At 49.6% G+C, this 14,048-nt stretch overlaps 1 protein-coding gene across 2 annotated transcripts; it reads left to right on the forward strand.

Moving 5' to 3' along the window:
* On the forward strand, positions 1–9,552 carry TXNL4A (thioredoxin like 4A). 2 transcript variants are annotated; one of them, XM_090285367.1, is made up of 4 exons: positions 1–60; positions 284–456; positions 8,028–8,131; positions 9,196–9,552. In XM_090285367.1, exons 2-4 carry the CDS (start codon positions 304–306, stop codon positions 9,365–9,367), a joined length of 429 nt encoding a protein of 142 aa, XP_090141493.1. In that variant the 5' UTR covers positions 1–60; positions 284–303; the 3' UTR covers positions 9,368–9,552. The 2 variants fall into 2 exon arrangements, with proteins under 2 accessions (XP_090141493.1, XP_090141494.1); XM_090285368.1 differs by lacking the exon at positions 284–456 and having other exon boundaries at positions 10–60.
* The last annotated feature ends 4,496 nt before the right edge of the window (positions 9,553–14,048 follow it).

Raw genomic sequence — 14,048 nt, forward strand, 5'->3', positions numbered from 1 at the left:
GGGCACGGGCACGGGCACGCCCGCTGCGGCCGCTGCGCTGCAGGCCCGGAGTCTGTGGAGGTCCGTGCGAGCCGGGGTCGGGTGTCCGAGCCCCGGGAGGTGGGGGTGTGGGGGAGCCGGGCCGGGCTGGGGGATCGGAAGTGGGGTCCTGGCAGGGAGCGGGGCCGGGCCGGGGGTGCGGGTTCAGGGCCGGGAGGGGGAGCGGGGCTCGGCGCGGCAGCGGCCCCCGCGTGCGCCGCGGCGGAGCCGGAAGCCGCCCGTCCACCGAGTCCCTCCCCCGCAGAGGCCCGCGGAGTCGCCGGCATGTCGTACATGCTCCCGCACTTGCACAACGGCTGGCAGGTGGACCAGGCCATCCTCTCGGAGGAGGACCGGGTGGTCGTCATCCGCTTCGGGCATGACTGGGACCCGACGTGCATGAAAATGGACGAGGTTCTGTACAGCATCGCGGAGAAGGTACCGCAGCCGCCCAGCGTGTGCTCGCCGCGGCGTCGCCGGGGGCGGGGGGGGGCTGCAGTCGGTGCTCGTGCCTGAGCGTCCCGGGCGCCACCGAACAGGGGGGCGCGCCTCCTGAAATGACGCGGCGGCTGCCGCCGGTTGCTGGGAGCAGCTGCCACGCCTTTCCAGCTTTTAAAACCGCTCGCGAGCGCTCTCCCTGGGTAAATGCGCGGTGATGCCCAGTGGGACGGCGTTTTCCAGCGTGTGCGCCTGGAGCACCGGGAACGCGCCACGTTTGCAGACTTGGCAAGAGCGTTGGAGTTCGTTTTAAAAGCTTAGTTTCCGAAGATCGTCCTTTGTTTCATACCATGTTTGTTTATTGCATTTATAGAGCAGAACGTTTGTGTTGAGGGCGCAGTAAAGCCTCTTCTTTTCCCCCCACCGTGCTCTGCGTGTGGCACGGTGTGCACCTTAGAGCGATTTAAATTGGGGAGCAGTTGGAGGAGCTAGAATTGTGCTGTCAGAGATGGTTTTCCCGACGCTTCACGTCAGACACCGACTCGTCTGTGGCACTTGTTCGCAGACAGTAAGAGTTACTGTGGAACCAGGGCCTTTAGTTCTTTCCGTAAATGTCCTCATGCGATTTTAAGATCACTTTGATTTGGGTTTTTACAATTGCAGCAACAGAGCTAAAGGCAAGTATGTCAGGGTGCCAATGAAATAATTAACTTATGCGAACTTAGGAACGATTTGAGAAGTCATTCATCTGGTCGCAGAGTACAAGTGGGAGCAGTGAAACCGTCCTTCCTTTCATGGGACTAGGAGGTGCTAATACAGGCGGGGTTACAGTGACGCCTGTAAGGAAGTAGTGACAGAGGTAAAGGTGTACCCCGTATTCAGGAAAGGGAAGCTGGCTTCACTCTCTTCTGTTGGGTGGGACAGGCAGGTGAGGTAGCGGCGGTGGCTCTGTGGACATCGAGGGCGGGTCTTCATGTCCGTCACCATCAGTACCGATGGGAATACTTGCCCAGCGCACCCCAGAGATTCTGATCCGGTGGGACTGCAGTGAGGTCCAGAAACAGCTGCTTCAAGAAGCTCCCCTGGGAATTTGATGTGATTGTAGAAACCTCTCAACCAAGGTCTGGGTCTGAGCATGAGCCAGCCGATGCCAAGACACTGGGGAGCTCGGGAGACCCTTGAGTGGGGGTGGTGCCAGAGAGTTGTTATTCATTATTGAGGCCGTAGTGGTCAAGGGCAGATACTGCCGAATTCAGTGAAGACTCTACTGAGCACTTTTCCGATAAGCAAATCATGAGCGCGTTGACTGTCATGTAACCTGGGGTGTGTGTTTCTGGATTCTACCTTGCAGGTGGCGGCCTCATCACCAGGTGATGTCCAGGTCCTGCTGCCCTCAGCACCAGGCTGGGATGGCTACAGGCGTGAGGGTTGGTTGGCTCTTCATATCCGAGCCACAAACTCAGCAAGATGCTCTTAGCTAGGAGACAGAGTTTATGTGTTAACTTAAGTTTTGAGTGGTTCTTTTCGAATGCCTTTATGTCAGTTTTAGACCAAATCGCTGTGTCACTAGCGAACACACACTTCGTGTATTGAACCTATTGATATGACCAGTTTAATCAGGCTCACTTCGAATACTTCCCTTTGGTGTTTCAAGTTACCCTTTTTCTTTTGTCCATAAAGTTGGATCTTTATTTTAATAAACTTTAAATATTGTATTCTAAAATGCAAACTTTAAGTTCATTATAAGACTGTTGATGTTTTATTTTATTCTTAGTATAAGAGCAAACTATGAATTTATAATTTTGGAAGTTCTCTGGGGGAAGCGCAAGAGGAATTTTTGAAATGTGAGGTTTTAGTATAAAGAACAATTTAACTCTATTTAAAAATCTCCCTCTGCAGAAATGGCAGATAATGGGGGATCTTCCTCATCTTGTTACGAGCCCTGTGTGGATGTCCCAGCTGTTTTAAAGTGAGTAAAAGCTCCCATGCTGAGGCTGAAAGGTGGGGTACTGACTGACGCGCCCAGAGCGCGAGCCCTCTGTACTGGGTTAGTTTTGAGCTGTGCTGAAACGGAGGGTTATGCGCTCTGCACGTGTCTGGAAGTCAGTAGAGTGATAACAGAGCTTTCTGTTTAGTAGCTGGCTTTATGTGCAGCTTCTTTTTTTCCCTTTTTTTTTTTTCTTTTTCTTTTATTGATTCCAGGGTGAGGGGAAAGGAGGGAGAAAGAGAGGGAGAAAAAAATCAGTGTAAGAGAGAAAGATTGATGGGTTGCCTCCTGCACGTGCCCTGACTGGGGACCAAACCCACAGCCCAGGAGTGTGCCCTGACCACCCACAACCTTTCGGTTTGGGATACGGCGCCCAGCCAACTGAGCCACACTGGCCTGGGCTATGTGTAGCTTTGAAGAGACACTGTTTTGTGTCCTTCTGAGCTGTCTGCCATTTGTAGGAACACAGTTTGTCACAGCTTATTGTTACCTAAATCTCATGATGGGTAAGAATAAGCGGGATGTTTAACTTTTGTGTTAAAAAGCCCATAAAATAGCCCTGGCTGGTGTGGCTCAGTGGATTGAGCACTGCCCTTCGAACCAAGGGGTTGCAGGTTCAATTCCTGGTCAGGGCACAGGCCTGGGTTGCAGGCTGGATCCCAGGTTGGGGGCGTGCAAGAGGCAACCACACATTGATGTTTCTCTCCCTTTCTCCCTCCTTCTCTTTAGAAATGAATAAAATCTTTAAAAAAATAAAAATAGTAAAAACAACAGAGTTTGAAATATGCAGAACCTGAGTGATACTGACTTGTAATCATACATTCTGAATGAAATTATCTGTAAGGCAAATATATCGATGAACTCTCGGGATGACTGGCTCTGAAGCACCCGTGCCGTGCGCGGACCAGTGGCAGCTGGTGCTCAGTCCATGAGGAATCTGATCGGAGCCAACAGCATGCATGCCTCTGTGTTCGCTGTGGGTTCGTGGCTCTGGACAGAACAGCGGTGCAGCGGGCAGCTACGAGAGGCAGGACTGAGCGGTGGTTAAGAGTTAGACTGAGCTGCATCCTGCCACTTATTGCCGCGGAGGGGACATGAAGCCTTGCAGAACGCTTCCTGTCCCATGGCAGATTGTTCCACAACCCTAGCCGCCGTTATTATCTCTCCCACATCACAAAATTTGCAACAGTTGGGAGGAGAGCTAATCAGTAGTTTTAGAAAATAAGTTAGCTTTATTTGATGGATTTGGAATGACTTACCTAACAATGTGATAACGAGCCAGCGGACAGTGCAGACCACTTTCCCTGGTGAATCAGGTGGCTCTCCGCTGGTGTGGGAGCCCCACACGAAGGGGCACAGCGGGTCGGGCACTGACTCGCTGGAGAAAAAGGGGTGCTCGTCCAGTGTCGGGCAGCAGGGCTAGGAGGGACGGTTACTGCTGTAGATGATCAAAGACTACGTGTGTTAAAAATAACCTGACAATAGAAATGAAATTTGTACACGTGGTTTTTGGTTAAAAAATGCTAGTCAACAACCAGTTAAGGTTACTGCAATATAGTAGGCAAATATTGTAAACACAGTAGACTTAAGTGAGCCATTTAAAAAGATGATTCTCCTGGGTAAACAGGACAGAACATGAAAAAAGGCAGTTCTAGTGGTTTCATAGCCCTGAGAGGAACACATTAAGCAGGGCACTGCCGTCTCTTAGGTGCGTACGTCAGAGGCAGAAAGGTCAAAGGGTTGGGTCACAGTGGGGTGTGCCCATGCGGCGGCGTCAGGCGGTGGCATTGGTGTCGTGTGAGGGGCCTGACGGCAAACAGTCGCCCTGGTCTCAGCAACTGGCTTGTCAGGAGACCTGGCTTGTGCCCCGCGCGACCGTGGCCGGCTTCTGCACGGCAGCGGCAACAACTGTCAGTGTCGGGGAGCGCGCAGCCTGGATGCAGTGTGGGTGGGGCCCGGCCCCACGAGGCCTCTGGCCGGGCGTGGACGTTGGGCACTGTCGCGTGGAATAATACTTGGCCGTTAAAGACAGATTTCTCCTGGCTTCATTGAAGAGCCTGGGGAAGTGGTGATGTCAGCTAGAGAAAGGCCGCGGGTGTGGGACATCCTCACCAGCGCGCGTGGGCGGGGAGAGGGGAACACTTCTCGCTTGAAGACACTCTGCTATTGGGTTAGTGTGACTGCCTTATGCTTTTAAAACTGTGTAACATTGAAGGGCTGGGCTGGGTACAGAGTAGTGATTTTTTTCCCACTTCATTTCTGTATTTCCAAATGGAGAAAAGATAGACGCCTTGCTTAATTTCCTTTTCATATAGAAACATACATGGGTTTCCTTAATGGCAGGTTCGCTCATGGATTGAGCTGTTCAGGCGATGTGGTTCAGACCCCGTGGTTCAGACCCCGTGGGAGGTGTCGTGACAATACAGGCAACCCCCTGAAGCTTCGGCGGGTGAGGGGGCCTTTCCGAGGAGTGGGGGGAGGCCCGCGGGAGGGGCACCGTGCCAGGTGGCTGCCCACACTGGCCGAGGAAGGGGCTGGACCTGGGTCCTGGAGTCAGGCCCATACTGTCCAGAAGCACATTCCTAGTGACAGTAATATGTTTCTTGAGTTCTGAGAGGTAAGTATTGTTAAAGTTAATTCTGCACATACTTGCTAGTGTCTTGAAGGTGCCCACACTGCGTGGCTCTGAGGGTCCCCACCAAGCGCGGCTTCAGAGTCAGCTGAAGAATCATAATGTGGGTCACATCAAGGGGACCGTCCAGCACTGTGCTGTCACCTCTGTGGGGTTGATTGTACTTTAGAATGAGCTCCAGTTTTCTGGCTCATCATTGACGACAAAGGGACGAGGACTTTTGTACAATAGACATCTCGCTGCCTGAAGGGCCTCGTGGGTTTTCATTGGATGGCGGTTTGGGGCATTCATTATTCAGGCGACAGGTGCGTGTGTGTTTATGCTATAACATTAGTATCTATCATTTTAAATTACAATAACTTTTATCAACATCATGTGGGAAATAATAGAGTAAAATGCTTTTCTTAAGAAAGTGTCTTTGCTTAGTGAACTTCAGATGGAAGCAGCACCTTACAAACCAGTGGGTACCTTTTGGCAGGAAACCGCGCTGCAGCAGAGCAGGTGGCTGCCTTCACATAGTCCCCCCATCCCAGCGGCCTTGGTGGCCGAGAGTAACACTTGGCAGAGGCTGTTTGGACACTCAGTGCTCAGGTGTGGTCCTTCACGCACGTGCCCTCGTTGCACAGACGCCTCTCGCTCTCACCAGGGAAGGAGGGAGGCGGGGGGAGACACCTTTCCCTCCCACACAGCGCCTCGGCCCGTCAGCCACTTCCCCCTTCATCACCCCGCTCCTTGTGGGTCAGGCGTCCACAGCCACAGCGTGCGGGCTGTCGCGTGGGTCTGGCCACCGGGGGACGCAGACGGCAGTGGGGTCCAGCCCAGACCGGTGCCTGCCGCTGTCTGTAGGAGCTACCTCTGTACACGCCCCTTGGTTTCCTCAGTCGGTGTGTACGAAGCTCAGCTCTGCCTTGTACATAAAAGACCCAGAGTGCTGAAGCCGGTGGGTCCCTGCATGCATCTCCAGGCTCACCCTCGCCCACCTGTGACCCCTTGTCCGGGTGCTGCCTCGGCCTTCATGTTACGTTGCTGCTCTCCTTGCCTGACAGACCCCGCCCCCTCGGGGCAGGCAGGCGAGCCATGCAGAGGTTGGGCTTTGGATTAATAATGTCACCATTTAGGGGTGTCGAACAAATTAGACTTAATGAGTGAGGAGTGCTGTGCAGAGTGGATTCCCAGGTGTTCACAAAACCAGCCTGGTGAAAACATTCAAGTTCTCCTATGAGGATACCAGCCGGGCTGGGTGACGGGACCACCCAGCCCCGGCACCACCGCATCTTAACTGATTGCTCCTGGAAGGGCCCTATTTCCATATAAGGCTGCCTTCTGAGTACTGGGATTAGGATATACGTGTGTGTGCGTGTGTGTGTGTGTGTGACGGTGTGGGGACATAAGTCCACTCACAACATAGAAATTCTTATAAGCTTTCCAGAAGGCATTGAGACAGTGCTGGGTATGGTAAAAGTAGGTTTACAGTTGTGAGTACATGAAACATTTTATGCTTGTATTATTTATCTGTATTACACTGTAAATGTACTTTTGCCCACCCCTGTATTTATGAGAAGACTTTAAAGTGTCATATTCTTTGTTCTAGAAATACTGTTTTAGGAAATAATGAAGAATGTATAAGGGTTAGAATGTTCACATGTGAATAATTGATATTAATGAAAAAGAACTATTTATACTCATGAAATATCAGAAAGAAAATAACAGAAGAATGGTATTGGGTTGGCCAAAAAATATTTTCAGGTTTTTCCTTAAGATGACTCTCGCACTTAGTTGTCTTTAACTTGATTCGAAACAGTTTTATTAGGTTGTATTATAACAGCTGCCGTATCAGCGTGCATTTAAAAAAACATCAGAATTCACGGATTTTTGTGTAGCCATTTTAATATTGAAGGTGGAAGAAAATACACAACATTTTCAGCGTGTTATGCTTTATTATTTCAAGAAAAATAAGACTGCAGCTGGAACACAAAGGTTTGTGCAGTGTGTGGAGAAGGCGCTGTGAGCGATCGAACGTGTCAGCCGTGGTTTGTGGAGCTCTGGGCTGGGGGTTTCTCGCCGGACGGTGCTCCGCGGTCGGGAGGACCTGTTAAAGCTGAAGCCACCAAACTGAGACACTAATTGAGAACACGCAGGCGATAGCCGACATACTCAAAATATCCAAATCAATGAAGTTATTGGTAAAAATGAAAAATGTGTTTTATGGAAAAAAACATACGGACTTTTTGGCCAACCCAATAAAATAATGGCGTAGCCATTTGACGAACTAATTATTTAATATAGCCGTAAAAGTTGTACTTTTGTCAAGTACAATATATACAAGAATGCTTGTAATTAAAGGTACATCCTAAATATGTAGCATGATCACTGTATGATCACATTTTGTTAAAACTGAACAGATTTTAAGCATATACACATACACTAAAAATAGCGCTGCAGCCGTTAACGCCGTGCTGCTGTTACAGGTGATGTTAGTACCACCTTCTGGGTTTCCTAAATCTTCTCTGAGGAACTGGCAATTGAGGAAAACGTGTTACATACGGTATTACTTGGGGTGCAGTCACAAGAGGTGAAACCTAAGTACATGGGGAACGTATAGATGAATTCTGGAGGCGTGTTGTAAAGCAGTTCAGTGCCTGTGATTAATATTCCCAGAAGTGCACGTTTGGAAAAGTTTGTATAGATTATTGATAGAGCAGCATGAATAATACATCTGTGGACATTTTCTGCAGGATTTTGTAACTTGCTATTCTGAAAAATGTCAGTTGCTCAGGATCCCAAGCTTGTTGAGTTATTTCTCTGTGTTAACGCTACTGGGAAAAATGTTGGAGAGTTAGTTTGGAAATTGTTCTGTTATACACAGATGGTTGTTTTTGTTTTTAATGTGCTTTAACAGAATAAAAAGTTGATTTGTTATTTTAGATATTTTTCAATCTTCTTTACTTTTAGGTTAAAAATTTTGCAGTTATTTATCTCGTGGATATCACAGAAGTACCTGACTTCAACAAAATGTATGAGCTGTACGATCCGTGTACGGTCATGTTTTTCTTCAGGTACGTCCTCTTCTCCTCAAGCTGTTGGTCTGGACGTTTACTGTAATCAAGATGCCTTCAGATCTCTTTATTCAGAAGGACGTCGGTTATGTAGTCTTGTCACACACAGACTGTAGCACCAGGCAGTCAGCGTGATCTTTTAAGTAATTTCCAAAGTAATAATTCCAGCTTTGGCATTTACTCAGTAACCAATTACCCTTTTGAAATAACTTCGCCCAGAAACCTAGGTGAAGTGAAGTATAATTAAATGGAAGACATTCTTACTGACATTTAAGTTATCTTTAAATAACCTGTTGATGAAAATGTCTTTTAAAATAACCCACCTTTAAAATGTGACATCAGTGACTATTTAGCATTCTTTGTGATACCTAAGAGGAAAACCTGTTCTTAATTTCTTTGCTTATAAGATTATTTTACTAGCTGAAACATTCTGTTGTGGACTGTAGCCTGTGAATTACTGGCATGAAGAATAGAATTCCTCTAACTGCCTTAGGTGAATTGGATTCCACAGCTTACAGGCTTTGCCTCAAAGGAACCTGTGGGAATGGATACTGGCCAGGGACACAGGTTCGATGCAGATGCCACTTACATTTGATGGTATTTATGTAATTAAGTCACATTGAGAGTAAAAAAGTGATTCTGTTGTGGAGGGTTAATTTGGAAAGAAATCATTCTTCGACATGGTTATACTTGCCAAGACTTCTTACTGTCACTGTTCCTACAAAGCTGGTGGGCAGCAGCACTGGCGTCGGCTCCACGAGGAGCCCCTCCGGGGGGGACGTGCAGGGGGCAGTGCAGGGGGGCGTGAGCGTCACGTTCTGTGTGACAAGTGAGCACAGACTTCGTGGCTGAGCACAGCACTGTGGGAGCTGGGGCTCTGCAGGTCCGAGGCCGGGTGGGCAGCATGGGCTCTCCTGGGGCAGGTTGGTCGGGGAAGGGTCCGCGGGCCCCCCAGGCGGTTGGCGGAGTCCACTGTGGTTGCTGAGGACTCAGGGCTGCCACCGCGGGCGTTTTCCGTGGGGTCCCTTCCAGGCCCTGATGAGCCCCGCCCGTTGCCTCTGCAGGAACAAGCACATCATGATCGATCTGGGCACCGGCAACAACAACAAGATCAACTGGGCCATGGAGGACAAGCAGGAGATGATCGACATCATCGAGACGGTGTACCGGGGCGCCCGCAAGGGCCGTGGCCTGGTTGTGTCCCCGAAGGACTACTCCACGAAATACCGCTACTGAGCGCCGGCGCGACCGCTGTGGACTTGTTTTCGGTGGCGACGCTTTGAACTCGAAAGCCTTTGAGGGGGAGTTTGGGGAAGGGAGGGCGGGCTGCGTGGCTGCAGCCCTGAGTGGGCCCAGCGGTGGCACTTTTATGTTCACAAGTATCTGTGAATACCCGGCTGAAGTAAACAAACACACGGTGACCGGGAAGTCCCAGCGCATGTTTCTCATATAGGTCACTGGTTTTGGAAGTGAGAACTCAGTTCTCTAGCACTAGAGTGGAGCTCAGGGGTGTCATGTGGGCCACTCTGTTGAGCGCTCTTGGCAGTGAAGTCTCTTTCCCGGGACTGCTCTAATGAAGTGCCATAGGCTGGGTCACTTGGCAGACATTTGTGTCTCGCCAGCCTGGAGACAGGATGTCCGGGGACCCAGGTGTGTGTCTATTCCCTGGGCCTCTGCCAGCCCACACCTGACTCAGCTTTCATCTCCCTGGGTTGCATCTGTGCCCAAATTTCCTCTTTTTTTAAAAATTATTTCTAGAGCGAGAGAAACATCTATTTGTTGTTCTACTTATTGATGCATCATTGGTTGATCCTTTTTAATTTTTTAAGTATATTTTATTGATTACGTTGTTACAGTAGTCCCAGTTTTTTTCCCTTTGCTCCCCTCTGCCCAGTACCCCCCCTTCGCTCCAGCAATCTCACCCCCCCTTAGTTCATGTCCATGGGCCGTGCGTATAAGTTCTTTGCCTTCACCCTTTCCTATATTATTCTTAACTCCCCCCTGTCTATTTTGTACCAACCGATCATGCGTCTTAATCCCTGCACCATATCCCCATTTCTCCCCCTCCCCCCTCCCAGCTGATAACCCTCCAAATGATCCCATACCTCTGATTCTCTTCCTATTCTGGTTTTCTTAGTTGGATTTTATTTTTATTTTTTAGATTCAGTTGTTGATAGTCGTGAGTTTGTTGTCGTTTTAGTGTTCATAGTTTTGATCTTTTTCTTAAGTCCCTTTAACATTTCATATAATAATGACTTGGTGTTGATGAACTCCTTTAGCTTCTTCACCTTGTCTGGGAAGCACTTCATCTGCCCTTCCATTCCAAATGATAGCTTTGCTGTATAGCGTAATCTTGGTTGCAGGTTGCCTTTCATCACCTTGAATACTGCTTGCCAGTCCCTTCCTGCCTGCAGTGTGTCCTCTGAGAAATCAGCTGGTAGTCCTATAGGCACCCCCTGTAGGCAACTCTCTGCCTCTCTCTTGCTGCCCCCAGGACTCTCTCTTTATCTTTGCCCTTTGGCATCTCAATCATGATACATCCTGGTGTGGTCCCCTCTGGGTCCAGCTCGCCAGGGACCCTCCATGCTTCCCAGACCTGTATGTCTATCTCCTTCGCAAAATTTGGGACATTTTCCTCATTTTTTTCAGTTCTTGCTTCCTCATTCTGCACTGGTTGACTTTTTTCTTCCTTAGGTTCCAAATCATTGATTTGAACCCTGGTTTCCTTCTCTTCACCATTGGTTTTGTGTGGATTTTCCTTCATTTCACTTAGTATAATCTTTACTTCTTCCCTTATACGTTTGCCGTACTCAAGCATGTCTGTCAAGCCTGTGAGCATCTTTATCACCAGTGTTTTGAACTCTGCATCTGTTAGGTTGTCTATCTCCTCGTCGCTTAGTCTCCCAATGGAACCTTAATCCGTTCCCTCCTCTGGGTCATACTTCTCTGTCTCTTCATTCTGATGAGCTCCTTGTTTGTCCCAGGTAGAGCTGTCGCTCCTGTTACGTTGTAAGGGGCAGAGCCTTAGGGATTCATCAGTACAGGGAGACCTGTTTCACCACATTGTGGTGCTGTATGCAGGGGAGGGGTCCGAGAGGGAACAATGCTGCCTGCCCAGCACTCGCCCCTTTTCCCGGCACTTCTCCCTCTTCTGCATTGGACTGGCGCCCCTCTAGCTGCTGCCCTGGGTGTCATTCCCAGAGTGGGTGGGTCTGCAGACATTCTAGGACCGTGGGGGCCCTTTAAACAAGCGGACTCTGCTGAGACTGGAAGTTTCTGCCTACGTCCCAACCTCCACTGGTTGGCACAGTCAAAAGCAATGAAGCTTGATTTTCCCCGGTGCTGGGACCGTGAGCTGCGTGGTCTGGTGAGGAGCTGGGAACACTCCCCAGGTGTCCCTCCTGACTTTTTAAAACGTGTGACTGCACTTGCCGCCAGCCTGCTGCTGCCGCTGCTGCTGCCACCACCACACCACGTCCTCTCTGCCCCGGCTCCACCCCTCTTACCTGCCTGGATGAGTATTTATATTTTTGTTTGCTGGACTTCCATGTAGTTTGATTTTCTGTAACTTCTGGTTGATTCTAGTTTTGAGGTAGTTGTATTCCTTCTTAGTTGTTGAGGGAGATGCAGCGTTTGTCTATGGCTCCATCTTGGCCGCAAGTGCATTGGTTGATTCTTGTATGTGCCCTCAACTGGGGATCAAACCCACAACCTTTGCGTATTGGGGCGACTCTCTATCCAACTGAGCTGCCTGGCCAGGGCTTAGATGTCCCCTCTTTATAATGACACCCAGTCACTGGATGAGGGTTACTGACTCCAGGATGACCTCATTTTCACTAATGACATCTGCAGCAGTCCCATCTCTATGTGGGGTCACATCCTCAGGTCCTGGGGGGGTTGTGTGTGCAATTCAACCCACAACAGGATCCAGAAGTACTTCTGGTTATAAAGATAGTGCAATAAAATAATGCGAGGAGCCTTTCTTTTAAATATAAGGAGTAAGCTGCTGCTTATTCCTTCTAAGATTGTATCTAAAGTACTTAAGCATACTGTGTTCTCTGTGGAGCCCACGAATCCTTCAGTCTCATAGCTTCCACGTGAGGCTCAGGTTTATCTTCTAAAGCTGCCCCAGGAGCGTGGTGGGGTGCACACCTGGCGCCGCCACCCCTCCCCGGTTCCCCTCAGCCGGGGGCCCCTGCCAGTTCCTGAGAACCTTGGGCAAATGGCTCAAGTCCTGGATATCTGGGGGGGATAGGGGATGACAGTGACGGGACAGAAGCCTGAGATGTCCCCACAGCAGCAGTTACCCAGTTAGCAGCTGTGGGCCAGCTCGTGGGCGGCTGCTCGCGTACCTGAGTGCACGCTGGGGCTTCCGTCAACCCCCGGGCCTGTGAGTTCTTTCACAGCAACTGACATCTCCCAAGCAAGGTATAAACGCCTGCCAACTCCAGGATGGCGGTCATGCTTGTCTCGTCTAACCTGCTGGTGGTGGTTCAGACCCGTGCCCCACGGCCTGGCCTCTTCCTGGCAGAGGATTCACAGGTAATTATGGATTATCCATAAGAGCGAGAAAGTTGGGTAGGACCTCAGTGTCAGATGACAAACCATCTATCAGTCAGCCATAAAAAACTGGAATTCTCACCTAGGAAAAATGTTTATGACATGAAAAGAAAACAGGATATTAGAGTATAAACAATATGATGAACTACATAGAATTTTGGGGTGAAAAAATGTTGAGCCTGACCGGTGGGGCTCAGTTGGTTGAGGCATCGTCCCATGCAGCAAAGGGCCCGGGATTCGAGTCCCGGTCAGGGCACATGCCTGGGTTGCAGGTTCAGTCCCTGGTTGATCAGCTGATCGGTGTTTCTCTCCGTTTCTCTCTCGCCCTCCCTCCCGATCTCCAAAATCAATAATTCCAAAAAAAAAGGAGAAAGGAAAAATGTTGATAGTGGTTAATCTAAATTATACAGTTATGGTAGATTTTGACTTCAGTGACAAACCTGATTTAGTTTATAGGCAGCAATAATGTTATTTTTTACAATGATAGCGTCTAACCCCTTTTTGGGGTGATCAGGTATATTTCTGGCTCCAGAGAGAGGGCAGTTAGGTAATTGTTTCAAAGGCTTCTTCTCTGGAACCTACAGAGACCTAATCACTGACTGCCTGCAGGAGGCGAGAGGGGAGGGGCCGCTGGAGTCAGCGCTGCTCCTGCCCCGCCCCACCCCCACCCCGGTTGCCCATCCCCTAGGGTGGGGAGAGCACCGCTATTGGAACCTGTCTGGATCAGACAGATCAAACTGAGTCCCAAACGGCGTGGCTGGAAATGTCGGGTAATGCAGCCATTTAAAAAGCAACTTCTGCCAGGACACTGCTTATGACCCCTTAAGAACTGGGTAGAGTTTCATTCAGAAGGAAATGGGCCGCACACAGCTTACACTTCACTCGCACGATAACTGGTTTGTTGCCTTTGGAATCGCATTCTTATCACATTGCCTTCGTTTTTTAAATCTTTATTTTACTAAAATGAATTTTCACATACTGAAAATCATAACTCGGGTTATGGAGACTATTACTCAGAAGTCCAGTTTTCCTTTTTATCACACTTTCAAGTGACTGGCCTGCTGTCTGCAGCTGTGAGGAAGCAGCTGGACAGAGGCAGAGACTGACTGTCGTCGTCGTCGGCAGCCGTCCGTCTCGAGAGACGATGGTGTAGCTTCTTAAGTGTCTATCTGCACCGCCGAGAATGGCTGTGCAGTCCGACACGGGAGTGACACGGCATCTGTCTCCTCCCGTGTTGAATTGACATCTTGCGATGACGCTGGAGTGTCCTCTCCAGTGGAGCTGAAGCTACAGAGCCTGGGCAGGGTGATATGGAGGGTCTGCTGTTGCCCATGCGGCAGACCCCCCCTCTCTTCGC

Source organism: Furipterus horrens, unplaced genomic scaffold (genome assembly GCF_987537825.1).
Source record: "Furipterus horrens unplaced genomic scaffold, mFurHor1.1.pri manual_scaffold_8, whole genome shotgun sequence".
NCBI classification, from domain to species: Eukaryota; Metazoa; Chordata; class Mammalia; order Chiroptera; family Furipteridae; genus Furipterus; species Furipterus horrens.